We start from the raw sequence: 26,739 nt of genomic DNA, 5'->3' as shown, positions 1-26,739 counted from the left end.
CTCAGCCACAGGCAGGGCTCTATAAAAGGGGGTTCCGCAGCCCTGATGCAGGTGGGGGGAGCTGGGGGAGCCCTCGGCCTCACGGCTAAGGAGGAGGAAGGACAGGACAGACATCCTGCTCGAGCCAGACAAGATCCAGCCACTGCCACAGGACCTTGTGCCTCCTCGAGCGCAGCACCAATGCGTGCAATGGGGAGCGAGAGCAGAAGGGCAAGGCCCTTGGTAAAGCGCTTCAGCACAGGCTGGCCGAGGGCTGGCAGCTCCCCGCAGCTCGGCCCAGGGAAATCACGTTCACCGGGCAGCTCCGACACGGCCCTGCTGCTCCCTCCAGGCAGCCGGTAAGAGCAGAGCTCTGGCTGTCACCGAGGTGTTGAGGAACACACCCGGGAGCTGCTGAAAGGTGCTTTGTTGGGGTGCAGGTGTGGATCTTGGGGCAGGAGGGCAGGCAGAGCCCACCCCTCGTCCCTGCTCCACCACCAGCCACTTGCAGCCTCTCCATGCCAGGAACTGCCTTCCAGTCCTGCCTGAGCAGACAGGGCAGGGGAGCTGCCCTTTACCCTTCGCTCACAGCAAGGTCCCTGCTTTCAAAGGCCCAGACTGACCCCTGCAAAGGCCAGGGCAGCTTTTAATGCATGTTTAATTGCCAAAACCCTTCAATCAAGGCGAAAGAAATTCAGTCATAAATAACATGCTAAATCGAGGGGCTAACACCCACCCAGCATCCTCCTGCTCTCCTCCCCCAGCGAAACACAGGCTCCACAACCTCATTTCCCAGAGGGTCTGGGCTTTCCAAGCAGCAATCCGCCTTTCTCTCGGGACTCCTGAGGAGTCCAGCTCATCCCACGCACCACAGAAGAGGAAGCCGAGGACCTCGCGCCCTTGACTGGGGGAGAAGGGCCAGGAACCAGCTCGGGATAGATCCCCCCATCCGCCTTTCCTTTGACACACCGGCAGCCATCAGCTCTCTTCAAATCATGAAGAAACTTTTGTAAAGACAACCTGAATGTCTTTATTGATTTCCTATTTACAAATCACAAAGCTGGCCAAAAGCAGAGTGTGAACACTGAACGAGAGCATCGGATACATTCATCAATATAGCACTGGAGTCGAGACAGTCCCAGCTCTGCTCGGAAGGTGACATGGTACAACAGAATGTCTCATACTTTTGGAAACAGGCATGTCCAACAATGATTTACATTCATCTATCTACAAAAGCCAGAATTGCATCAAACTGCGTAAAAGCCGTAAGAACAGAAGTTGCTCAGGTGTAGTTCAGAGTTTGACTCCTCTCCCTCCCCGACACGCTACCAGACCTACCTTGTGGGGTGATGGTGGGAAGGGTGGGTTTGGGAAGAGACTCTGCGTAACAAAATAGTACTAAAACCAGATGCTTCCAGGGAAGAGCCAGGAAGGAGGCGCCTACCTCGGCTGAGCGAGCCCTGCCGTCGAGTCCTGCTCTTTCCACAGCCAAGTGCACAGCTTTGCTTCTTTCAAATTCCAATTATTTCTGCTATTGCCACCTATATACAGAAATGCCCCGAGGTGCCACATCCACAGCAGACAGCCCACCCCGGGGAAGGCGCAGGCCCCGACACGGTTTTTGGGTGCCAGTAGTGAAGTTCCCACAACCTTTGAGAAAAGGGGCAGAGGCGGGAGGCAAGAGCGGGCACAACTATGGACATCCCGACAGGCTGCCTGCCCTGCGGGAAGGAGTGTGCCCAGCCTGTTCACCCATCTCACAACACTGTTTGCGTTGCACAGAGTCAGGTTCAGTAATGAAGTCATGGACCCATCGGTTTTTTTCTTTTTTTTTCTTTTTTTTTTTTCTTTTTTTTTTCTTTTTTTTTTTTTTTTAGTACTGGCCATATTAAAAACATCCTACCTTGAAGCAGGCTTACAATATACACATCTTACAACGTCTTCCTAGAGAACGTAACACACTATTGACATCTCTAATAGCTACTGGTTAGGAGGTGCAGGGCGTTCCTGACAGTATTACTGCTGCGTGGCTGATGAGGAGATACCCGGCCAGCCACAGACCGAGGGCAGAGCCCGACCGCAGGGAGCAAGAGGAGGAGATGTCATTTCCCCAGCGAGTGAGCAGGCACCGAGCCATCCGCACCGGCGAAGGACGACTAGGTTTCAACTTCTAGCAGCAAAGTATGGTGGCAACTGCTGCCCGGCGAGTTACAACAGCTTCACGTGCCTGGAGCAGAGGGGGAGGTTTGCAAAGGGGAACCTCAGCTTTGAGGCAGCACCACCCCTGCCAGCAAGTCCCGCGCAGACTTCGGAAGGCTCTGGCCACGCTGCCAAGCAGGGTTTTAATTACAGCTTCCTCTGCAGAGCAGGGGGAGGAAATAGCCTCATAGTCTTCATCAGTGGGCAGCGGCCGTGAGGCTGGTCAGGCAGCCACAAGCACGAGCCACCCAACTTCTCCCCAGCAGGAGAGCGCCTTCCCTGCCCAGCCACAGTCAGACCTGCTTATGGGGAAAAGCAACCGGCCCCGAACAGGTAAGAAGGGGGCGTCTTCAAGATTACTGATCCCAGTGGCCCAAAGACAGGTGATATTTGTAAATACTGCATCTTCCTCCTACGCCTGTCCAAACAGGCAGACTGTGCAAACATATACAGGCAAACAGAGAATCTTTGATGTTTTCCTAAACTGTTTCATAAATCCTCATCCATCTGCTGTGTTATTAGGTAACAGGCAGCTGCATATCAAGCCTCTCTTCCTATTTCGCATCAGGGCAGAAGGCTCTGAAGCGGCCCAGGGCTGGGTTAGCAATGCACAGAAACAAACAGAGAGAAAAATGCATTGAAACGTGCATGAAAACAGCAGCAATACACAGGAACGGGGGGCCAGGTGAGGCAAGTTCCCTTGCCTGCTTCAGCTGACAAACCCCAGCACTATCTGCAAAGGACTTGATTAGCACAGTAACACCTAGTACAGGTACCCAGCTGCTGAACGCTGCACGGGGGTTATCTGAGGAACCCCCATCATTTGAAACACACTACGGAGTTTGAAAGAAGCATTACCAGGCCCCAGCACAGCACACTGCACGCAGGGGAGGAAAGAGCCTGCCCAGCCAGAGCCACTGCCCCATCCCAACTCCACAGGGCCACGGGCCATCCGCAGGGGAGGTCAGTTCGCTGTCACCAACTGCCCAAGGTAAAGGATTGTCACAAACTAGTGAGAATAGCATGAAAACGCCGCAGTCTCTCCAGAGGCGCTCTAGTTTTGAGGTCTCCCTCAAGACCGTGTAGTGCTGAAACAGCAAAGCCTCAGGGAAAAGGCCACTTTCTGTAACTTTTTGAAGGCGGCCGCACGTGCCGTGGCTGGCGGGAAGGAAGGCGCCAGGCACGGGCTGGCCGAGCCCCGCCGTCGCAGCGGCGCTGCCGGGCAGGCATGGCAAACCATCTCGCCTCGACTGCTGAGCTAGAGCAGAAGAGGATGGGCCACACAGCCCTTGACCGTGTCTTTTTGCAGGATTCTCTCCTCACAGCAAGTATAACCACAACCAGAGCCACTCGTTTCCATGCTTCTGACTGGTGGAAAAGCATCTACATTCATTACAGTCAAAAAAACGCATGTTGTTAGATAGGATTAATCAGTAAAGTGAAAAATGACTAGCCACAGACAACCTACAATGATACTGGTATACCAGTTAGTCTGGTACGTGATAGCAGCAGAATCACTAGCACAAGGCAAAACATGAGCTTTGAAATGATTTTACTGAGACCTTTGGCTAGTGTGGCTCCAATAGGTGTGGTCAAACTCAGCCAGAAATTTAGTTTGGAAGGTCACGGGGAAGAGAACAGAAGAGTCCAGAGCCAGCTCCGCAGCTGCACTATGTGTAGAAGATGATCTCTGGGATTTGTCCATCCTCCACAGAAGTGCCGTTGTTATTCCCAGCCGCGTAACAGAACGTAAAGCAGGTTTTGGCTCCCGTTGTTGGTGATTCATGGATCACTTTGCGCAGTCCTTTGGTTCCATAGTGGGAATCTGGACCCTGTGATGGTCACAGAAGACAAGAATAGATCAAGACAGGGATCGCAGCCCCGCAGGACCCTGCTGCCCAGGCACACTCTGGGACGTTTGGCCTCACAGCCTGGCCTGAAGCAATGAGCTTTGGAGATCTCAGCACCTCCCTTTTCTTTCTGGTTCTTGCACCTCAGGTATTTTGAGCAAAGTTCTCATCTCTGTCAGAACTTAACACTACATTTACCCAGATCTCAACAGTTAAATATCAACTTTTTTAAGCCACTGCAGGCAGGCTCTGGATTACATGCCTGCAGAACTGACAGCTTATCTGTATATACTAAAAGAAAAATCCCATCACTTCATCACTAACGCAGCCTGTTAGTTACTGTACACTTGCAAGACAAGTTAAAAACCAACTCTGAATGCTGGTGGTGAACGTGCTCATTGCACCACCAGGTGAAGGACTACAGAGCAGACCTTCGAAATTATACTACAGTCCTTGAAAAATGCAGAGCAAGAACCATGTTGCACTGAAGGGACTAAAGAAGCCTGCTTTCACCTGTTTTTATCTTGTGTCTTCTACCCATGCCACCCCAGTACGGTACCTTTAGAGTAGCACATGCTGTATAGTTGACGTTGGGTAAAATTTCAACAGGCTCCTTGAACATGACCCGGAACGTGTTTGATGACCCGTCACAGCTGAACCCCGTGTCATTCTGCCCCAGGACTGTGTTACTGTCTGTGTGGATGATCTGCAAGACACGTGTTAACTTTTAACCTGCACAGTTAGTCGAACGCTGCCCTGCACCAGCAGAGGTGCTACCCCCTGAACTGGACTGAATCTGAGGGACTCAACAGTTTCACCACCCCCATTACAACTGCACTATCCCATTACTTATGTCCATCTTCAGTGCTGTGATCACACCGAACAACTGTGGGCTTGGGTCCCAGACAGCCCAAGACAATCCCTCCTTACCCTGAAGCCTGGCAGAGGACTGCAGGCCAACGTTCCACGCTTAGATCTTCACTTGCCTTTCTCCTCCAAGAGCTCAGGGGCACCAGAAGGAGACCCTGACAATTATGGAAGAAGTGCTGACAGACTGTGCTTGTCACTTCAGCTGTGCTGTGCTGGGGTAACTTCCCTGGGGATGGTTCTTCTCAAGTGATCCAGACTGGGGTTACGTACGCACATCCAGAACAAGGCACTCAAGATTTCCATAAGCCACCCCACTCTTTGATCAAGATCATGACAGAGTTCAGACAACCGAGTCTCCCTCTGTCCTACTTGTCATCTCAAATGGGACACTGATGATATGAGGCCGCGCATCGGCACTGCACAGGCCCAGCACAGACACAGCAATTGCTTTTTTCTCTTCCTTTGTTGAATTGCGGCTGCTCCACTGCATTTGTACAGCTTGCAGCAAAAGACGATCAAAGTACTATTGCAGCACCCAAATGTTGCCAGGCAGAATTGGCCTGGCCTGCTCGGCGTGGGAAAACATGCACAGCTTCTTCTCAAACTGTGTCACAACTCTCCAAGACGTATTTTCAAAGGCTGCGAGCGGACTTTGGGAGATACTGCAGTGACGCATGCAACGGGAGGTTGCATAAAATCAAGAGCAATAATCCCTCTTATCCCCAGTGCCCCATCTGGCCCTCACCACATCTGCCAACCACCCTATCTAGAAAACACAGTCCCTTCTAACTTAAGATTTTGTTACATATTCACTAAAATGTGTAAGTTAGTCCCTACAGCAGCAAATATTTTTAATGTAGTAAAGAGAATTACCTGTATATTTACTTGGTAATCCGTTGGCCCATGTATGGATCCGTATAATCCAAACCCAACTACAAATATCCTTTTGTTTACTGAGAACCTGCAGGAACAGATCAGGAAAGTCGGACCAACTTGCCACTCCTGTATTGTTTTAGTACAACGATAATACACAAATATCTTCACTCACTTTAATTTTTTACCTATGATTTAATCAAACATGCTACAGTTTTAAGTGCAACTCTTACTAATAACTGAAATCCTTTACAGAAACCGTAATTTGTAAGCTTACACCTTTGACTGTCCTAACGGGCTGGCAATAATTTTGTTTGCTCATGTAAAATACAAACCTGCACAATCCCATCACTGAACTTCAGAGCCCAGGCTCAGAAAGCGTTTCAAGGTTGCAGTGCAATGTCAGCATCCAAAAATGCCAGCCAGGCAAAGGCAGGGTAGCCTGCAGAGCATGGAATAGTGCCCACCCTCACAGCAGCAGCAGTCTTTCCAGCAAGGTAACAGCAAAGACCACTTAAAGTGTCATTAGGTATTTCACTGCTGAGTACTGGAGAATTGTCGATGTGCTTCTGAGTATTCGCTGGATATGGCTGCACTCAAGATTTACCCAAGAGTAGAAAATAAGATTCAACAGCTCCTGAACGCAGGAATCCCTGCTGCCTAAGGCAGCAAGGGGAAGCATATTCACCCCACTGCCCCACTACAGCTCCACCTTCTCAGGTAGCAGAAAGCCTCAGTGCCTGCCAAAACTTCCAACATAATTTCTTCACCCATCCACCAACTCTTTCAGTCCTGTGTGTTTCAAGGACAAACATCTGCAGCAGGCTAGAAGCCACTGCTCTGCAACCAGCATAAAATATTCAGTGTTGAAACTGCACACAAGCCTTGCTGAAGACTGACCCTGGTGCTGCCAGCAGCTGAACTTAAAGTCAAATACAAGCTCCAAAAAGTCTCTGAACATTAGATCTGAGAGCAGTAAGTGTTTGGAGCTAGCGGCTCTTCCAATTACAATCTCCTGTAAGGGGGTGAATGGATCAACAAAAAGGCTTAAAAATTTTAAAGAACTGTGTTAATGCTAGTCCTCCTTCCACCCAAGACAAAGACGAATTGGGAAATAACTACAGCTTTCTGATTACCTCCTGTCTTGCTCTGATCGCTTGGCCACACAAGGCTTGCAAACCACCATTTGCCACACCACACCACCACATCTGTCACCACAACTGGGCTTTGCTGTTTCTCTACAAGCTTAGGTCTGAACAAACTAGATATTAGCAGAAAAGCAGGCGCAGCAAGCATTTTATCCTAATCCCTCCCTCAAATAGGTAAGATTGAGGGGCTTCAACAAGCCACATTTACACTTACAATAAAGCAGGGAACCAACCTGATGGAGCACTGGTTAGTCAACATACCCAGGCACAGGAGGAAGCCATGAGCTGCCTGGTGACTCCAACTGCTACATGCCCATACAGCTGCAAGAAGCCACTTGAAAAGGAGAGAAATAATCCCCCAAGAGGCCTGTGCTGGAAGGCCACGTTTGCTGGAAACCTTTGCCAATACAGAAGCAAAGTGGCAGCCTGCAGCTGCACATGCAGGTTAATGCATCAGGCAATGCTTTTGCCCAGCAAAACACTTTCCCTTCAGGGTTCACACTAGGGTTTATATGGTGTAAGTCAGGGTCTAGCATGTAACCTTGCGGGTTTAGGTCTAGAGTAGGCTCAAAGCTCAGTAAACATGAATCTATCAGCAGCAGAATTAGCAGAGAAGCTGACCTTATCCTGTCACTAGTCCCACTGTACCCCCAGCGGCTCTCCACCTGCTGGAAACGGCTGATGCTGCATTCCTTCCCCCGCAGGCAGCAGCGTGGTCTGTCGATGAACTCCACCCGTGGCTTCGGGTTCACTGTGAAGTGGAGGAACAGGCTCACCACTTCCCGGTCCGTGAGGATTCCCGACTGGGCAGGCCCTGCAGAGAAACACAAAAGCAGCGATGCCGTCAGCCTTCAGAAACCAGAAGGGATCTTTTTGGGGTTTACATGGGGAGGCAAACTTGACTTGCAGCTAAGAGTGGGCCAAACCCACATCGCATGTGGGATCTCGCTGGTGCATCAGGAAGTTAAATCCCAGACAGAAACGTGCTGCCTGCCTTCTATTTGCACGCCAATCATGGGCCGCAGAGCCTCTGTACGGAGCACATACGTGAAACGGCGATTAAGCGTGCAGCTCTGCAGAGCCAAAATGCATTTAGCCAACAGGACTGGTTTAAAAACCTAAAACATGCAGCTAATCCTTCCCCCGCTCCCTCAGGAAATGGTAATACTGGTAAGAGACAGGGATTTTCACACATCTACACCGGTATTTTATAATATTACTGTTAAGACACCATGAAAGCCCAGGAGGGGGTAGTGGGAGGGAATGTCACCTGGTTACCATCAGCTTAGAAAGTACAGGAGTATTTTTCAGTCAAGACAAAGGTGGTTAAGCTCACGCCCTGCTTTGACTCCCTCCTTCCCTCGGGCATTTAATCCCTGCTTTGGGTTTGTTTGGGGTTTTTTTTTTAATACCTTTATTGTAGAACCCAGGGAAAAATGCTAGTGACTTTTGCAAAAGTTCAAACACGTTCTCACCCTTTCTCCAGTAACTAGACGTTTTTTCCCAAAGTGATGCTAAACTCAAGCTTTGGAAACTACTTCGAATACTTTCAGAAGTGGAACCAAGTAAAAATTAGTCTTTTAGCCTAATAGTCAAAAGCTGCTCTGCACGTCTGTTTGCAAGAGGGTTTTAACAGAAACAAGACTACTACATACTGGAGAAACAGTAGTGTTAATGTGGGAAGCAAATGCCTAGCTACTTGTTGGTCCAAAACGACTCGTAGTTGGTTAAATTCAACACGATACTACGTGGGCCAAGGCTGCAATAGGTAGAGGTGAAAGAATTTAAGGAAGTCGACTGTTAACAGATAAATGAGCTTATGGATACTTTGCTCAGCAAAAGTTAGCCATCATTGATCATGCCTAAACTTATCCTGTGTTGCTGCAATTCAGTTCTCAAATGTTTCAAATTACTTGCTCTAAGGGAAGGGAGTGACACATTTGCCAGTTAAAACATCTTCATGCAAAACTCCATGTTTGATACCAGATTATACAATGAAGTGGTGAAACCACTGCCTGTAAAGATCCTTTTTTTTCTTCTTTTTTTTTTTTTTTTTTTGCTTTTGAGAGAGGGGGCAGAGAGGAGTGGTTTCCCCTTTCCTACCTCTGCCGTGATCACCAAAGAAATCAGAGTCACTCAGAAACTCAGAAAAAGGACAAAGCTGAAGCAATTCCAAGGTCATCCCTTGTTTAAGGAACAGCTGACCAAGGCACCCTCTCAGATTTGGGGTTTCTTTTGTTCATCTTTTAGGTTAAAGTGGATGGAGAAAACTTGAAGAGCTTCTCTCAAAGCAAGAAGACTAACCAAAGATCCAAGTCAAACAGGCAGTTGTGACAGTATGGGGAGGGACATTGACATTACCAGCTCAAAGGCTTCAACCCAAATATGCCAAATTAACACATTCCTCCCAGTGAGACAGAATGATGCAAGATCTGAAGGAAGGGTTGCAAGAAGCAGTATCTACAGAAAAATGCAAAGCTTGGTATACACAAACTACTCTGATGGCTGTAACGCTATCCAGAAGGAGGATGCTCTCTCCCATCAAGCCAGATCATAAGCCTGTGATCTGCTGCAGAGCTGCTGTTTGGCATGATGCACACCAAGGAACAGAGCGTGCCGTGTTTTCACCCAGTGCCAACACAAAGGAAGGTTACCCAGTTCAGATGAATGGATCCCTGCCTCCCTGACCAAGCTGTTTCTGAAGAGATTTACATCTCTAAGACTACATCACAGCTGTGACAGGCAAAATAGAAAGTGGGAACCAAGTTTTAAGCACAGATTTACTTCTTACTAATATCCCTCTTCATCTTGAAATATGTACATTAACTGTTGATAAGCTGATGACATCTCTGCCTTGAGAAGTGATTTGCAAAGGAAGTGTTGTCAGTGACCCCTTTTGCTTCTTTGTACACATAACTGCAGCCTAAAACAAGTTTCAATTTTGAAAATGGCTCCACAGTGTCTTTTAGCATGAAAACTATTTAAGCTGATTGCCAGTTTTCAGTCCCTGGAGAATCACCAGAGTACGAAGTCAAAGACCACAGGCAATGAAAACAAAACAAACCAGATCTTTAGTCAAAACTGCTAAATGATTTAGACATCTTTGTAGGTCAAGATCTGAATGTAAACTTGAAAAATGCTTTGACACGCAGACTAAACAATGCCAACCCTGCACCTCAAAGAACATTTTGAAAGCTTTTTCTTTCATGGGGCTCTGCTCTGAACAGCATCAGCAAGACACAGCCAGCACCACCACTGGATTACAGGCGGCAGCAAATACAGGATGGGGAGAAACATCCTCATTTCTCTTTGGGAGCAGGCTACAATCAACACCAATTATTTGCAACTCCATTAGCTTTGTGTAGTTTAAAGCTTGGAATAGTTAGAAAGGAAAGCATGTGAACCCCTGTTTGGATTGTTGCTCTCAGCTGAATGAGAAAGTAACCATCTAAACATACTATGAGTACAGTCGGCTATTATGTGACTTGCTCCTACCTGATGGAGCACCGCAGTCTTTAAAACAAGAGTGAATGATCATGGATGAAAATAGCATTTACAGAGTAGATTTTGTAGATCAGCGGGAATGGGGGATAATCTCAAATTTAAATTACTACAGGATACACAGAGAAAAATCCATTTTCATTTACTTGATCCTTTGCAGTTCAGAGAAAGCAAAGACCAGGGTTGCCAGAAATGCCTTTGTTCAGTTACCTGCTGCAAACTCCTCAATAGTCATCAATGGGAAGCGGATAAGAGAAAGCGCTTTGCCCAGTACTTTCCGCTTGTTCTCTGGAATCACCTGAAGTTGCTGCCGTTGACACTCAGCCTCCGACCAGCGAACCACTGCATTAAACAAACGAACCTCCCGGATCCCCAGGGTATCCCTCTCCAGCACCGCAACCAGGGTGTCTGCAAGGCAGGACAGATAGCGACAACTTTAGGCACTAACCCAAATCACCCCATTTTACCTAGCCAGAAGTACCCTATGTACAGCCAAGGTAAGTAAAAGAGAAGCAATTGAAAAAACAGCATCTCCCAAAAGTGCTGCCTGCAGCCTCTGAGGAAGACATATCTGCATATTCCATAAACAAGGAACTCACTGCAGCAGCAAACAGTGCCCATTTAATTGGCATGTTAATGGAAGTGCAGCAGACTGAATTGCACCTTACTTTACATGAAAGCCAGAAGGTTACCCGTGCCTTACCTCCATAGTCCATCTCATTAGAAGAAGGTTAAAGTCTGAATTTTAACGTTTATTAACTGTGCCCAGCAAGTTTGGAAACTGCATACGGTAATTAAAATAGCCAGTTCTTGCTTCCAAAAACGCAACACCTTTTTAACTCCAAAACCTGACAAAGACTCAGGAGACAATGCCAACTCCACAAAAGAAGGCAAGTTACACCCACCCAAAACCTGCCAACATCCAACAGGGGAAACGAGCTTTATATCATGCCCAGAAAACTCAAGTTGCACCAAAGTAAGCAGATTCCAGGATATTTCTGCAAGCAAGCATGCTCTTTTGCAAATGCCTTGTCTCTAGCCACTTAATGCCAGAGACTGTCCGTTCAACACAGTGCTCCAGAACAGCAAAGCCACAAAAAAGAATTGCCAAGTATTAATCTGTAATAATTTTAGAGGCTAGCTTGTTATGAAAGCATGTAGAGGGAGGAGGGAAAAAAGCTTACCGAGATCAATGTCTGTAAACCCCTCCGCGTTGATGGCATCTGATGTGTTCTTGTCTATGTTCTCTAGGCAAAGGCTGGCCAGCTGAGGCTCATCAAAAAGTCTTGCCTAGTAATGAAGAAGCAATCGTTAACACAAAAGGTATTTTAAAGTTTACACTAAGTAAGAACCCCCCCCTTCTCTCCCAGAGCCCATCTTCATTAGCAATACTATGCCTGACTGCATCATGAATTCACTGGGCTGCAGCAGTCTTTCACAAGCAGTTAAGCATGACGAGGCAAACACTAGAAAAATCTGCATTTGGCATCAGTTCTGTTCTGGCTGTGCATGTCTTCAGGCACGTCTTTGTTTTAACATCACATCAGTTAACGTGGCTATAGTGCTTTCTAGTGCCATACTGACCATGTCAGCTGAGCATGGGTAATTTTTACCACATCATTTTTATATTTAGAAGAAAGCTTTGCCCAATGACCCCAGGCCTGCTCACTCTAGGAATATGCAGAGACAGCTTATTCTGTAAGAACATAGTCACACTGATCTCGTGTATTAGCAAAAACGCCTTAGCAGGCACACTGCTTGCGTCCCCAGGAGACGTGCAAAACCCTGTGGGTACACAGCCTGCTTAGTGCGTTTGCATGTTTTGCACAGAAACAGCTACTCTAATCTAGTTACCCTAAAGAATTCCCCCCAAAATAGGTTACTATTCCAAACAAAGCCTGCACACAGCTTGGAGAGTTGTTCAGAATCTCTCTGCCCAACTTAAGTGAAGTCTCATAACAATTTCACCACCACTTCAGGTCCTCCTGGACCGCCAAGACATGTTACCAACCCTGTGCCCAGCACAAGCAGAAGTGAGGTGTGAACACACAAAAGCCACTAAGACAACCTCTCATTTCCAATGCTTTGGTTTTGCTGTTTAGGAAGGAACTGCCTTAACATCACACCTAACATTAGCACAAGACTACACTGGGACTTGAACTCACTGCCACAGGTTAAGGCTTAAAAATTGTGTTTGGGCTGGGAATTCAGTCACTCATGGAGGCTAGCACTATCGAGCATCTTCTGCTTCACCCTTGCTCATGGGCTGTAGAGCTCAGCAAGGCCAACCTTCAATGCTGAGACCTCAAGTGCCGAGAGCTGAAACAACTCTCCATTTTCTCAGGTACTAGGGAAGCTTCAGCAGTCATCACTCCTGGGGCTGGAGGATTGCCAGTGCCTTATACTCTTGGCAACCAAGAACTGTGACTGACTCAGACTTTACTACTGTAGTGGCTCTCTTTTGACACGTGAAGGACTTACGTTACACTCGCAGAGCTCTCCCCCACAGCAGCTTTAAGCAAGCTGTTATTTCCTTGTTGATCAAAGTGACATTTGCATGTACGTCTGGCAAGAAAGAGGATCAGGGTTCACTATGAGGCACAATCAATTAGGAGAGCTACTTGCCACTGACATTTCTGCCAGAGATTAGCAGTTGCTTGAAACGCTGTCAGTGACATAGTTGCTGGACCAGCCGGATTCAGCAATGATACATGGAAAGGAGGTTTGGGGCTCCACAATCTTAAGTCCACAATCTTAAGCCTGTTGGGAAATGTTTTGTACAAGATGCCTCTCAGGTCTGTAATTGACTGTAGAAATTGTCAATTTGTTGCAGTAAGAGCAGAAAACAGAAGCCGATTTTCACACTGAAGGACCAGAACCAAGAGCATTTTGAGAACAGATGCATTAAGTGAGGTGCCTCGTAAAGCCAGTCATTGAGATACAGATATGTTTCTCAAAGAACACCAGCCTCAAACATTTTAGAGACGTAATATACTGCAATAGTGAATATAAACTAGATACGAATCACCACTGATAATTAATCATAATGGTTAAGCCACAAACAAAAGGAACCAGGAAAGCCCGTCTCCATCTGGCATTTCAGCTGCCCCAGTGCAGCTGACAGAGTGCCAGGCAGTATCTTGGTTTTGACATCTGAAAAATTAGGACACCTTCCTCTTTGCCAAAGAAGGACCTTTGTGGCTTGTAAGGAAGTCACCATGAACCTAGATGTTACCTTGCCAAAGCTGTAAAGTTGGGTTGCAGAGATTTAGCATGCAGCAAAAATCCCTGCATAAAGAATACCACCAAAAAGCTGACACCTCTAATCCTCATGAGGTGATGGCTAGCATAAGATGCCTCTTCAAAACTGCAGCCTACGGGAAAGGTCTCTCCTCAGCTCTTGGATAACACCTTCTGATCTTTCAGACTGCAGGCTGCTGAACTCAAAGAATGGGTAAGCTGCAGCCAAAGAGTTACAATTGTCGTACCACGCATCAGATGGGAGCACAGATTTGGCTACTGTCACCCAAGCAAGAATCCTGAAGTCCTGAATCTTCCCCAGGCAAGTGCAGTGTGGTTCCCCCCATGTCTTGGAGGCTGCCTCGCCTGTTTATGGCATGTGGAATAGGGCCAAGTTAAAAAGAGGATGTATAAAGAGGGACAGGGTATTTTGCAGCAATAGCTGAATCCTAGCAGTGAAGAGTGTCTACAACAGCAACGTAACATAGAACTACTTTAAATATTTGCATCAGGTTCTCAAACTCAAATAAATCCCAGCTTCATCGCAGCACACAAGCAAAGAGCTCAGCAGCGACTGCTTCAGGCCAACGCTGCTTCAATTTCTGCAAAAACTGTTGGTGTAGACGCTGCCACCAATGTGGTAACTACAGAGCCTGAAAGATGCTTGTACTCCTGACAAGGAGGAAAAAAGCCAGCAGACAGATACGCTGGGCAAGACAGGACAACTCCCCAGAACGAGACCACCGTAGTGCATTGGTTCCCAAGTCAGGGCAGCTATGAAAACTCCTCTGCAAGGTTTGTTTAATATCAGAAATCATGGCAGCTTTCCTGAGCTGGCTGATCGGAAATACTCCTCCAGAGCTAGTCAAAAGTATGCCCATTCCCTAAGGGAAAGAAACTTGCACACACAATGCGTATTTGTGTCTTGTTCCTACACCACCCAGAACAGGGTGTGCCTGGCAATGCTATACACACTGGAACACACAGGTGACAGCACTGTGGAAGTCACTGATATGTCATCAGCTGTCAGCAGAGAGGGTGGCAGGGACCAGAAAGAAAAGATGGGGCTAGGAAATTGAAAGGATAGTGATGCTAATTTAATCAACCCGCATGCAAAGTCTGATCTTCTCCAAAATAAGCAGAAGTTGTAAACACTGCCTTCTAGTTTGCTGCTTAGAAGAGTCAAATGGAAGATGGAGGAGTCCAGCCCTCGTAGATCGGATCAGAGGGCCACAAGGATGTGCAACCGGCCTCACAAACAGTCAAGAAACACAGCTGCACTGAAACTCCAGGTCTGTGTGCCTTCAGTACAGCGGGAGGGCGAGCTCGAACAGGCTGAGGAAGAGATCACTTTGTTCCTCTCCTAAGAAAATAAACCTAAGCACTCACGGAAAAGCTGCATTTTCTTTCACCCCCATTTCAGGGAAACTATTGCAAAAAAGCCCTTCAAAGAATGTCTGGCCAGCTAGATGCAGCAAGCTTTGCACAGAGAAAGCTTATTACACCAGTCCTGAATCTGAACACGTGAAAATCCTCTCATTTCACTTTTCTTCTCAGCAGATGAAATTTTTCCACCCTGTTAATTTCTTCCCCAGCTCACACTCTGGAAGCAATTGCCTGCCACACGGAAACAGAAAGCAGATCTGAAATGGCAGCAACGTTTGCTGTATTTTATTGTTCTTTGTAAGAACCTGCTCATCAGCACTAGACTCCTGTAAGGAAGAATTCAAAATGACACAGAACTGCTCCATTTTGGATGATCAACTCCGTAACACTCAGAAAACTTCTGTTTTCCTATTGTGATGGAGCTTGCTCAAGGGACTTAATGCAAATGATTGCAAACTCACCTGTGTTAACAGCATGAACGCATTGTCTGCTCGGAGGTTTTTTTTAAGAAACTCCACACAATGAGCTTCAAGGGCTGGAACTGCATATTTTTTAGCTGTGTAAAGTGTTGTCATAACAGTCTCTGGTCCAATCTGAACTTCGTCTGAATAAAGAAATCTGAAAACATGCAAACAAACATTGCTCTGGTGAAGCCAATAAGATAACAGGGTAAAAACCCTTGCAATTCATAAAAAACATGTTTGTGCTTCTGCCCATCATCCTGACCCCATTTCCTATACTTGAGAGATGGAAGGGTTTTCACATCCTTTCCACTGACTCTGGTCAGTGGGAAAAAAAAAAAAACCCACACTCTTTACAGTATAACTTTTAATGAATGAAATAGCTGGGATATCTGCCGAAGCACCTCAAACTGCCTCACATCCCACAACCAGTGAGCTGTTTAGCCTGCCACTTGCATTAGGCTAAACCAGTCTCTGGACAAGCGTACCCCTTAAAATTAATATTTTTGGCTGTTCAGTTGGACTAAACAAGGACAAAAATTCAATCCTGCCTGCCTACTTCAGAAGAGAAGCTCCATTTTACATACTAATTCAAATGTGATCAGAGGCACTCAAACATATACATCCACTGCAGATAAGGTGTTTTATCCATACCCCACTTTCCCCTCATCTCTTCACTTTATATACTGAACTGTTTCATTTCATTATACAGATGTTAAAGTACAGCAGGCAATACAACTTCAGCATAAAGCAAGAGTTAATTGCAATGAAAAACAAGGACTGCCACACTGCTAGCAAAGCATCAGCCTTCACTGTTAGGCCAAAACAAGGAAGTACATTCATACCGCATGGAAAAACAAAGGTCTTCATAGGAAGCCTGACCGAGCCTCCTCATACCCAAGCATGCTGATTAGAGACAACAGGAACTGACAGGCTGAGTTCAGTAAAACCAGTTACACACTTGATGTTAGTCCTAATCCCATGCAGAGTTTTTGTTTACTGTTTTTCCTTTAACTAGTCGAGCATTTGCCAATCAGGACCTGAAAGGCATGAAGCACAGAGGCGTAATATTAAGTGTGTTAACTGTGCTTGGCATTCCTATTCCACGGGATATTTTGGAAACTCCAGCAATTTCTTCTGCATTTCTCACATGGGGGCACAGCAGCATCTCGCGTTGCTGCTGTTCCTGGAGGCTTCATGCAGCAGCAGGGCTCTTCTAGGGGGATGCCAGGCAGCATCCCTGTCTGGAGGGACTTGCTGTAGAGCAGCAGTGGAGCTCCCGGTCCTCTAGCTAGAGAGGGCCAGGATGCAATTCAGGGAAGCATAAACAGGGGGATTCAGAGGAAGGGAAGTGCTCTCATTGCTGTTGAAAGCTTTTGTGCTGTTCTAGAGCATCTGTTAATAACAGCATCGAGCCACAGGCTCATGAATGTATTTTGCACACATCCCTTTGCCAGTCCTATTTTCATTAAGTAATCCTTTTTATTACAAGATTAAAAGAACACAGTTGCTCTAAAAACAACTAGTTCTGTTTACTGCAATGACTGTGTTAGTATTTATTTTTACAGTAGTCCAAACAGTGTGCACTAAGAGGGATAACAAGAGAGGCTCAAACTGTGAAAAAGTATAGTATCAATTTAAAAGAAGATTTAGATTATAACCCCAGACAATCGAAAATGTTCTTTGGGTTACCATGAAAGTAATAATAAAAAAATGATCTCTTGCACAATTACAGCAGACCTATTAAAGGCCACTAGAACACAAACACAGTCACTATCTAGTGTCCAGAAGGGACCTTATGCTGAACATTCAGGATGGGCACTTTGTCCCTTGATAAGCACCTGATCCTACAGCATTAGGTCATGGCTTGGACCAAGTCCAGAGACATATGTAAGGATCAGCTGCCATTTCAGATCAGTGTTTGGAGGGACTGGTTTTACTCTAGGAAGGTTCACACCACGTACTTGGAAAGCTTCCTACTGGAACACAGCACCCAAATTTCCTTTGGCACATTTAAACTCTAAGCATTTTAAAGGTGACAGCTCGATTCTAGACTTAAGCATCTAAGATATGACTGGACCACGTGCACAGCTACTGCAGCGTAACTGCAGGCTTCAGAGGCACTGTGATAACCCACACACAATTTCTCCTGTACAAAATATAAACATTTCTGTTGAAATCCACCTAAACTCATCACTTTAGTCTTTTCAGATGATGGTTCTCTTCCAAGATCGTATTGTTTACACAAGTGCTGAAATCTCAGCACTGGCAGGGAAACAACATGCCTTTGCCTCTAATTCACTCGATATTTTAGTCTCACTAAGTTTTAAAGATAGATACTAACTCTGCACTCCAGAGAGATCTACCTGGCTGATAGAGAGTCATATGCCATTTAGAGGGATTCCCCACGTGCTGGTGTCTGCTTCAAAATGAGCCAGAGGGGAGGGGGCTAGGGGCTCCCTATTATTTCTGGCCTTTCATTCTAGCGAAGATCAGTTTTAAAATCTTCTAAGACAGCACAGTCATGACTGAAGCACTTTTTGAAGGTAAAGCAAAAAGTATGCCAAAGCTATATATAGTCATTGTTCCCAATAGGAAGCAAGCAGGGAACATGTCAAGAGCACAGGACTGGAAACCCCTGGAAGTAGGTTACAGAAATCCTATAGAAATGGGACAATGACTTTTCGGCATACATTCAGGATTGCTGCTAGATGTTATACAGCACCAGCCGAGCTTAAAGAAATCAGTGAATAGGATGTTACAGCCCCTTCCTCCTCCTTCCCCCAGCATATGTAGACCTACAATGCAGGCTGTAAACGTAAATTCAAAACCAGCTCTCCGAAAGAATAAAACACGCACAAGGGGAGATACCGTACAGAATGGCTGACATTGATTTCATATCCTTGCTTACCTGTTATAACTTGCTCATTTGCCCATAACCTAAATGAGCTCCAAGTACTTGTAACTTACAGAGCTTCAAGAGGATTACTTTTCCCCACTTCTCTCAAATAGCATTTGGATGAAATCAAACCAATTCATGAACGAGAATTTATGAGACAATGTCTGAACAGGTGAGTATCAACTTGACTACAAGGGCCAGCACGTGCACTTATTCCAATTGCTAACCAGAACACCTCCCTATTGCTGCATTTGCATGGTGTAACCATATATAACTACATATTTACAAAATTATAAACTATCCAGTTTAGTTTTGCCCATATTGCAGATCAGCAGCAGGAGGGCATATTCATTTAACTATTGCTAAACCAAACCTGGAGCAAGTCAGATATTTTTGTGCAGTAGCTACACTAGACTTTTACCCAGGAAAAGAGGGATTTAACACCAGCATTTAAACACCCTTGAACAGATCAAGAGGCATTTTATTTAGAAACTTAACGATCTCCACTCTACAGAATAGTTCACTGCTTTCATTAAAAATACCCTTCTCTACAATAAATCTGTTCATTCCAGTTATACTGTACATTAGAAGAAGCTTACTTCAGCAGAGCTAGGAAGGCAGCAGGCTCCACATCAGGCAGCTCAATCTCTGTAGAAGTTGTGGCCATTCCACCATTAAACATCGCATCGAAGACTGCGCTGCCCACAGCCAGCACAAACCTAACATTAAAAAACAAGCAAAAAAACCTTACGTTAAATCATATTCACTTTCCAAAAAAATCCCAGGCTAGTTGCTATTCCCCAAGGCAACCCCCAGGGAAAGCAAATCGTTCCTAGTGTTAAAGCAAAAATGTTTTGCAACAGAAGGGAGTGTCAGGCTTTCTGTCAGTTTACTGCAAAAACACCAAGCTGCAAGCAACTTCATTTTGAGCCCTGTCCCAGTATACAACACAGTGATGGTTCCCCAAAGGCAAGATTTTGGGCATCATGGAACAGAATACGTGCAGCCACTTTGCAAAGTCCTCGTAAGAGCCTAGTGACCATTCACTAGGTTGAGAAGCTAACAAAAAACGAAGTTAAGGAATTGAAGTTCTTCCAGTGAACAGAAGCCTTGGTGCAATTCCCCACAGACGCACACTGAAAACGCTTACGGAAAACTTGTCGCTACACACTACCCATCCTCCTCCCTTCTCACCATACGCCAGGAAGACATCCTTGGTGACAGCAGAGCAAGCTCTCAAAACACGCAAATTGCACCGGCAGCTGCGGACACCAGCACCTCCTGCAGCACCCGGCACCAGGGAGCTGCCTTCCCTGGGCACGCTGCTGTCTCCTTCCATGCAAAACCTGCTTCGGGCTTAGTCTAGAAGGCAGAGAAAACCTCTCTCAAAACAAACTGCCACCGTTAGGTGCACACAAACCCTTTTCGCACTGCTGTGAGTTTACATGATAATTAACAGCGAGAGGCATGTTATCAGCCCTAAAGAAATAAGCAAGAATTCCCACAAACCAGGTTTGAGACCAAAAATAATATTCCAGCGCTCCCATGTAAACAAGATGATTTCCCTCACTGATAAACACCAACTCCTATTTTAGGAGGAGGCATAGACCTGGGCTGCTGAGAGGCCTGTGTATATGTAAGCTGCCATACCTGCCTTATGCCTTAGAAAAGCCATTTTGAGAACTTCCATTGTTTGAAAATGCAGAGACGAGTTTTTCCCAGGAAAGCAATCTTGCTCCTGGTGTCTGCAATCAAGCAGCTCCCTGAAGTTAAATACAGCACAGGCCACAAAGGTCACAGCTCAGCAGCGTGGGGAAGCAGAGGAGACCAGGCTGCAGAAGCTGGAAAGTTCAGGGGCTCTCGCTGCAGCAGAGTTTGACGCACGCTTCGACAGAGAAGCATCAAGAACTGCAGGCAGAAAACCGTACAGGACAGAAGGCACGAGACAGAAACCTCCAGTACTTGGACCCCAAGGAAAGCCCACCACCAAAGGGGAATTTCAGTTAGATTTTTCTGCAGTAGGAAATGACACAGAAGCCTTTTTCTTTTGCTTTTAAACAAAATTTTTCATTTTCTCGCTTTTCACTCCCCTCCCATCCAGAGGAGGCCTTCCACGGACACAATAGAGTGAAGCGCCATGGACATGCCAGGCTTGTTTGCTGTGACGGACTGTTTGGCTGACAAGCCGGGTTGTATTGTTCCTGATCAGTTAAGAGAGCTAGGGACAAACCACAGTGGTTACAAAAAAAGTACACACATGCATATTTCTAACAAACAATTCTGAAGAAAAATGTCAAGAACAAATAAAAAACCATGTTCACAATACTGGAATTGCCAAATGAAGCAAAAATCCTTGTTCCTACAAAAGCAGTGATGGTGGTGAGAAAATCACAGGCATTATTTGCTACTAGAAATTAACATATATTAATTGCACTCCGAAAATTTTCATTCTCACAGCCAGCACAGTATACATCCTCAATGAGTGGACAGCTTTCAGAAGCTATTTGAAAAGGGCATTCATTTAAAAAAATCTCTCAAATTTCTGCTTCCATTTCACTCGGGGACAAGTCAGTCTAATTTTTTGAAACTGCTGAACCCTAAAGGGATCCCAGTAGGCGCCAGAGAGATACACAGGACTCCAAATTTTAAGTTCCCTTAAAACATTAAGGGAACACAATTATCATAAGAAAATCCCTCTCTCTTCATGGTGTCTTCTTACTCTTGCTAAAATGAACATTTAAAGCTATTCTAAAGACACTCCAGGAAAAGCAGGGATGTGCACCGTTTCTCCTACACAATCCAATAGTTTTCCCCAACTGCACAGGTCTGCAGAAGGAAGAGATGGGGTTTGTTTCAGATGGGAGAAACACAACTATTAATCCAAACTGGCAAAGTAATAGGGCATACTTTCTTTTCCCCTCCTATTTTCCAAAGCACCGTAGCAACCAGCGCACAGCCAGCCTCTCTCCTAACCCCAAGGAGCGCTGCCTGATGCAAACACCCAACTCTAAAAATCAAAATGCAGGTACCCTAAGCCCAGCGTAGTAACCCACCTTTGTCAGAGGAATAATTCAAACAGAGGGTTATTTTTAAACAATGGCGCGGTGGCCAAAACAAAGTGGACTACTGAAAGGATGCAGAGAAATGACCAGAAGCAGAGCAAAAGAACTAAGAAAGCAACACTTGATTTCTCGGCATTCCCTCTGCACGTGTTAAGAATCAAAGTAAACTGACTATCAGCAGTAAGAGTCACAGGAACTTCCATGAGGTTAATAATTTGATTTGTCTTCACGAGGATCCAAAGTTGACTCTGAAGGCTTTTGAAGGCCTGCTAGAAAGTGTCTTTCATTCCGCTGCTTACAGCTTCCTACCCACCAATTTTCACTGCTTCCTTGTTCACCTCAGCATCTTCACCTGTCACCTAGTTTAATTTGTATACCCAACAGTCCTGCTCCCCTTCTAGACACTACGGTAATACCAATAATAAAATAAACCACTCGAGAACCACGACTACCCCACTGCTGCATACCACCTCCCTCCTCCATCCGCTCCACTGCAGAGCAACCTTAAAATATCTATTCCAGAAGAGCTGGCACAGGAACAGAGCAACACATGATGTGCTGGCGCTCGGTGAAACCATAGGTGACAAGAAGCTAATGAACAATGATCGTTTGCTGGCTGCATCCTTCCAGTGCAAGGACTAGAGACACCAGACGAAATGAGCAGGAGGCAGGTTCAAAAACCCCCAGGAGAAGCCCTTCACACGCAACCCCAGGAGCTGAGCAGTGGGACATCTTGGCACACAACACTGCAGGTACTGCAAGTTAATATGCATCCAAGAAAAGACACGACGAGGTCAGAAAAGAGACACTTGGAAACAGCAGCCAAAAACCTGCTCAGACTGTCCCCAAGCTGCAGATCTCCCAGGCTGGAGTATATATACACAGGGGTGCATCACCACACGCTTGCCCTGTTCCCTTTTGGGCCATGTTTTCTGGCCAATTAACAAGCTTAATTATCACACCCATGCAGATCCTAGCTGATGAGGTTTAGATGTTTCTAATCTCACTGATGTTGTGCTCGATGAAGCAGATCTGGAAAAAGACAAAACAAACTGTTCCCTCTTACTTCTGGGCCTAATCAACGCATTGACCTTGGCCACGTTAGCATCGTCAAGCTTCGAGGCAGCCTGCTCGGTCCAGCCTCGACATCAAAAAAAAGTAAGGCCATTCCATCTTCATGGCTGATTCAGCAGCAAGAGGGAACGAGCTCAAGGCGCAGAGATCAAGCTTGCTCCAGGGCAGGCAAGCAACTTCTGCAGGGTCTGGAGCCTCCTGAAGGTGGCAAACGTCTGATCTTCTCAGGGCTGCAGATGCTTCACAGGACAGATGCTTGGAGAGATGAACCTTCAGTCGAACCCAGCACAGCCACTTACGCCCTTTATCTACAAACACAGCTTTCACAAACAAAATCAATGTTTGCTCTTAGCTGCTATGCGAGATATCTATTGTCTGCTTCTACAGCTTTATATGAACTGCTGAACTTGCCAGACTCTCTTAGAAACGCACCTGAACCTGCAGCTACATCGCACTCAGAAACCTCCTCCCTGTACCACCACCACCACGCATGGACAACATCGCTTGCGATCGCTTGGCATATATGCCGTTTAACTACCTCAACCTACAAATACGCCACCTCTGCTCTGCTCCTTCCTGGAGGAGCCCAGCCAGGGAGCAGCTGCACTATCACCTCCAGCTCCTGCAGGACTGTGACTCTCAGATTATTTGTGCTAATCGGTTGGCTGCCAAAGCTGGCAATTTCTAATGCATCGTGCAGCGTTATCAAAGATGACAAGTAAGATATTGCAGACCACTCCTCCAGGCACTACTAGCTGCCGTCCAAGAACCCTATTTAGGATATGCTCCTACCGCAGCCACACTTTACACCTGGCCTGGTCTGAAAATTAACACAATAAAACCAGACTGTAGAAATACTTACCTGTTAACGGTGCACTATTTCAGACACCTAGCATCAAAGTACGAACATCTGCCCTTGGTCGCTGAAGCAATACAGCGCCTCTCAAATTAAATTCTTGGTTGCTTTGCGACTCAATTCCAGCACAAAGTATCTTCTGCTGTCAGGCTGCTGTGGGAGAACTGAGCACAGAAGGGGTCTGGGTGGTTTTATTTTAAGCTCTCTGCTTCTGAAATAACCACGGTACTTCATGAATCATCAGGATATCCCAACTGTAATATCATACAGGCAAGTTTTACTAAAATCTATATAATCCATAAGTGGGATGTCACGGCATGACACGCTCTATTCTATCTTTACCACCCAGAGCACCAGATGGATTTCAGAGCAATTAAGCAGCATTTCACTTTGGGGCTCTTTTTTTTTTTTTTTCAAAGCTTCATTTATTTTCCATTTATTTCTGGGCTGAACATTGTCCCTACCCACCTAGCAAGCCTAGTTCTCAGAACAGAAGCAAGCTTACTCAAATACTAATTAAGCTTCAAATTATAAAAGAGCAGAACTGCCACCCTAAATGTTAAAACCAGCCTAGAACAAGTGTGTTTTGTTCAGGAAGCAAGAGAAAAAGGGAAACCTGAAGGGGAAACTTCCAGGAGTGCAAGCACTTACGAGAAAGCAATAGTTTGAAATAGTTTGGAGTGAGGCTCCCTTTGCCAAGCACCACTTCTAAGTACACCAATAAGCCTTCCCCCACCCCCAATTACAGCAGGTCCCACCTTCGAGCGAAAGGCTCTTGTGTTTGCTGTCGGTACAGCCGAGCAGCCCAGGAGGCACTTCCCAGAGCAGTAGGGTGCAAGTGGCACGCATCAAATCACCGGAGCTGCCCCAAGCAGCAGCCAAATGTCAATCAGCCACGTTGGTTTTTGCATTATCCAGGTGGAGGCAATTCCCAGCTTCTCAGCCAGCGAGCAGCTCAGAGCTGCAAACTCTTAAATGGCAGCTCGGCCTTAAACATTAACCTTGACCGGGTACCTCATGCCCAGATGTCATTCTTGATACAACTCTTCCAGAATCACGGGGTTTGTTTTATAGCAGTGGATTACCCCCAAAATATAGGGCTTCAGAAAAGATTCGAATAAAGGTTATTTTTAAAACAAAATGTTGCGGCAGAAATCTGGTTTCTCAAATCATCGCTCTTTCTTTTCCATCCCCAATGCTCTCACTGATCCCTGAATCTGTCGGCAGAGATCAAGCACTCTTGGAGACTATTCCTCCTCTCCCCCACGACCCACAAAAACAAGGATTGCTTCCGAATGAGATCCAGGGATTTGGGGTTTTCCCCGCTGCGCTTGCCCTGATCGCACCTACCCTCCGGGGAAAACACTCCTAGCTGAAAGCTGGACCCCGTCACCCGGGCTGGTAACCGCAAGAAGAAACACGACATCAATCCAAGGGCTGGGAGAGATTTGGGGCGACAGCGACTGACCACGCCGAGGGGCAGAGTCGCCTCCCGACACATCAAAGACCGAACCGGGGGGGACCCACGCTCCGGACCCCGGTGCCGCCCGGCTCCCTCCATCCCACCGGGGTGTCGGGAGGCCGAAGCGGAGCTGGGCCTCGCTGAGGCCGGCGCATCTCCCCGGGCTTGGCAGCTCCCGATGGCGGATAAAACGCGGGGTGAAGTTACCCGACCCCCCCCCCCCCTTTCTCCTTTCATGAGGGAGGCACAGAAGCCCAAACCCTGCACCCACCCACCCCCCGCAGAGGGTGCGGGGGTGGAGGGAAGCAGACACCCCACGGCAGACCCCCACCCACGGCCTGCCCCGAGGCCCGGGACCCCCGACCACCTCGCGGGGACCCCAGCAAGGCCTACGGGCAAACCCCTACCTCCTCCACGGCCTGGCCAGGCCGCCGCGGGGCCCGGGGCACCCCCACGGCCCGCGTATCCCCCGCAGCCCACCTCGGGCGCCCGAGTCCCCACGCGTGGGGCACCCCCCGCGCCGCTCCCCCCCCCCCCCTTCCTCCCCGCGCGGCCCACCTGTGCGCCGGGATGCGCTGCGAGCCGCGGCCCTTCCCCACCAGGAAGTGCACGTCGCTGAGCACCTCGTTGTTGAAGAGGAAGGCGAAGCGCTCCTGCACCGTCGGCTTCGTCGCCTGCCAGTTATAGACCGGCTCCCGCTGCAGCGCCCCGCCGGGGCCGCCCGCCCCCCCGCCGGCCCCCGCCGCCCCCGCAGCCGCCGCCGCCGCAGCCGCCGCCGCCGCCGCCGCCGGGCCCCCCGCGCCGCCGCTCGCCGCCGGGTTGGCAGCGCCGCACTGGTTGTAGGTGAGGCCGGGAGGCGACGGGGGGGCGCCGTTGGTGCAGGCGGCGGCGGCGGCACCGTTGCCCGGCGGCGGCGGTGGCGGCTGCGGGCAGGAGGAGGAGAGGCCCCCGGGGCCCCCGCCGCTCCCACCGGCCGCCATCTTGTGCGGCGGAGGCGCAGGAGCGGGCGGCGCGGGGCGGCGCTGCAGCAGCACCAGCACCAGGAGCGGCGGGCGGGACACGGCGGCGGGCGGGAGGGGGGCGGCGATGGCGGCGGCGGCGGCGGCAGCGGCAGGGCGGGAGGCGCCGCCGCGGCGGCGGCTGCCGATGGTGCTGGTGCTGATGCAGAGAGCCGGGCAGCAACGGCGCATGGGGCACGGCGCGGCGCCGCCGCCGGCCGGGCTGGACGGGGGGGGGGGGGGGGGGAAGCGGCGGAGGTGGCGGCGGGGCGGGGAGAGGGCGTGGGGCGGCGGGGAGGGAGCGGGCGGGCGGGCGGGGCCGGGCCGAGCCGGGCAGGCCCGGGGTGCGGAGCGATCCCTGAGGGGGATGAGGGGGCGGGCGATCCCTGGGGGGGGGGGGGTGAGGGGGCCATGCCTGAGGGGCAGTTCTGGGGGGCGAGGGGACCGTCGCTGAGGGGCGGTTTGAGGGATGAGGGGGCGATCCCAGAGGGGGCGATCCCTGAGGGGCAGTTTGGGGGGGATAAGGGGGCAATCCCCTGAGGAGCCGTGCGGGGGGCAAGGGGAGCAATCCCTGAGGGGCAGTTTTAGGGGTTAAGGGGGCCATCCCGTGGGGGGGTGTCATTCTGGGGAGGATGGGGGGGGGCCCAGAGAGCAATTTGTGGAGGGATAAGGAATGGGGGGGGTGTTCGTGGAGGGGAGGTTGGGAGTTATGGGGCTGAAGGGGGACGGTGCTGGGGGGTGAGGAGCGAAGGAGGTTTGGGCCATGGAGAGGGGCAGTCGGGGGGGGTGAAGGGGGGGCAGCCCTGGTGGGGGAGGCAGGGGGGATGTGAAGGGAGCAAGGGTCGCTCCCTTCCCACTCTCACAAACCAGCCTTTCCTCTA

The 26,739-nt window shown here is 48.3% G+C and overlaps 2 protein-coding genes across 3 annotated transcripts in view; both read right to left on the bottom strand.

Annotated features, from left to right (window-relative positions):
- The window catches only part of MKNK2 (MAPK interacting serine/threonine kinase 2), a 78,146-nt gene that overhangs the window by 33,566 nt on the left and 17,841 nt on the right, over window positions 1-26,739 (bottom strand). The window lies entirely within an intron of this gene.
- BTBD2 (BTB domain containing 2) lies at window positions 985-26,077 on the bottom strand. 2 transcript variants are annotated; one of them, XR_008237127.1, is made up of 9 exons: window positions 25,419-26,077; window positions 19,006-19,125; window positions 15,508-15,664; window positions 11,605-11,710; window positions 10,631-10,828; window positions 7,585-7,733; window positions 5,772-5,859; window positions 4,588-4,734; window positions 985-4,010 (listed from the first exon to the last, which is right to left on the bottom strand). XR_008237127.1 is itself a non-coding variant. In XM_052801100.1 (9 exons), the coding sequence occupies exons 1-9, from the start codon at window positions 26,048-26,050 to the stop codon at window positions 3,849-3,851; spliced, it is 1,803 nt and encodes a 600-aa protein (XP_052657060.1). In that variant the 5' UTR covers window positions 26,051-26,077; the 3' UTR covers window positions 985-3,848. The 2 variants fall into 2 exon arrangements, 1 of the variants encoding a protein (XP_052657060.1); XM_052801100.1 differs by having other exon boundaries at window positions 7,541-7,733.

This window comes from Harpia harpyja, chromosome 11 (genome assembly GCF_026419915.1).
Source record: "Harpia harpyja isolate bHarHar1 chromosome 11, bHarHar1 primary haplotype, whole genome shotgun sequence".
In the NCBI taxonomy this organism is placed as follows: Eukaryota; Metazoa; Chordata; class Aves; order Accipitriformes; family Accipitridae; genus Harpia; species Harpia harpyja.
Note: the sequence above shows the minus strand (reverse complement) of the source record. Positions and strands in the feature narration are given on the sequence as shown.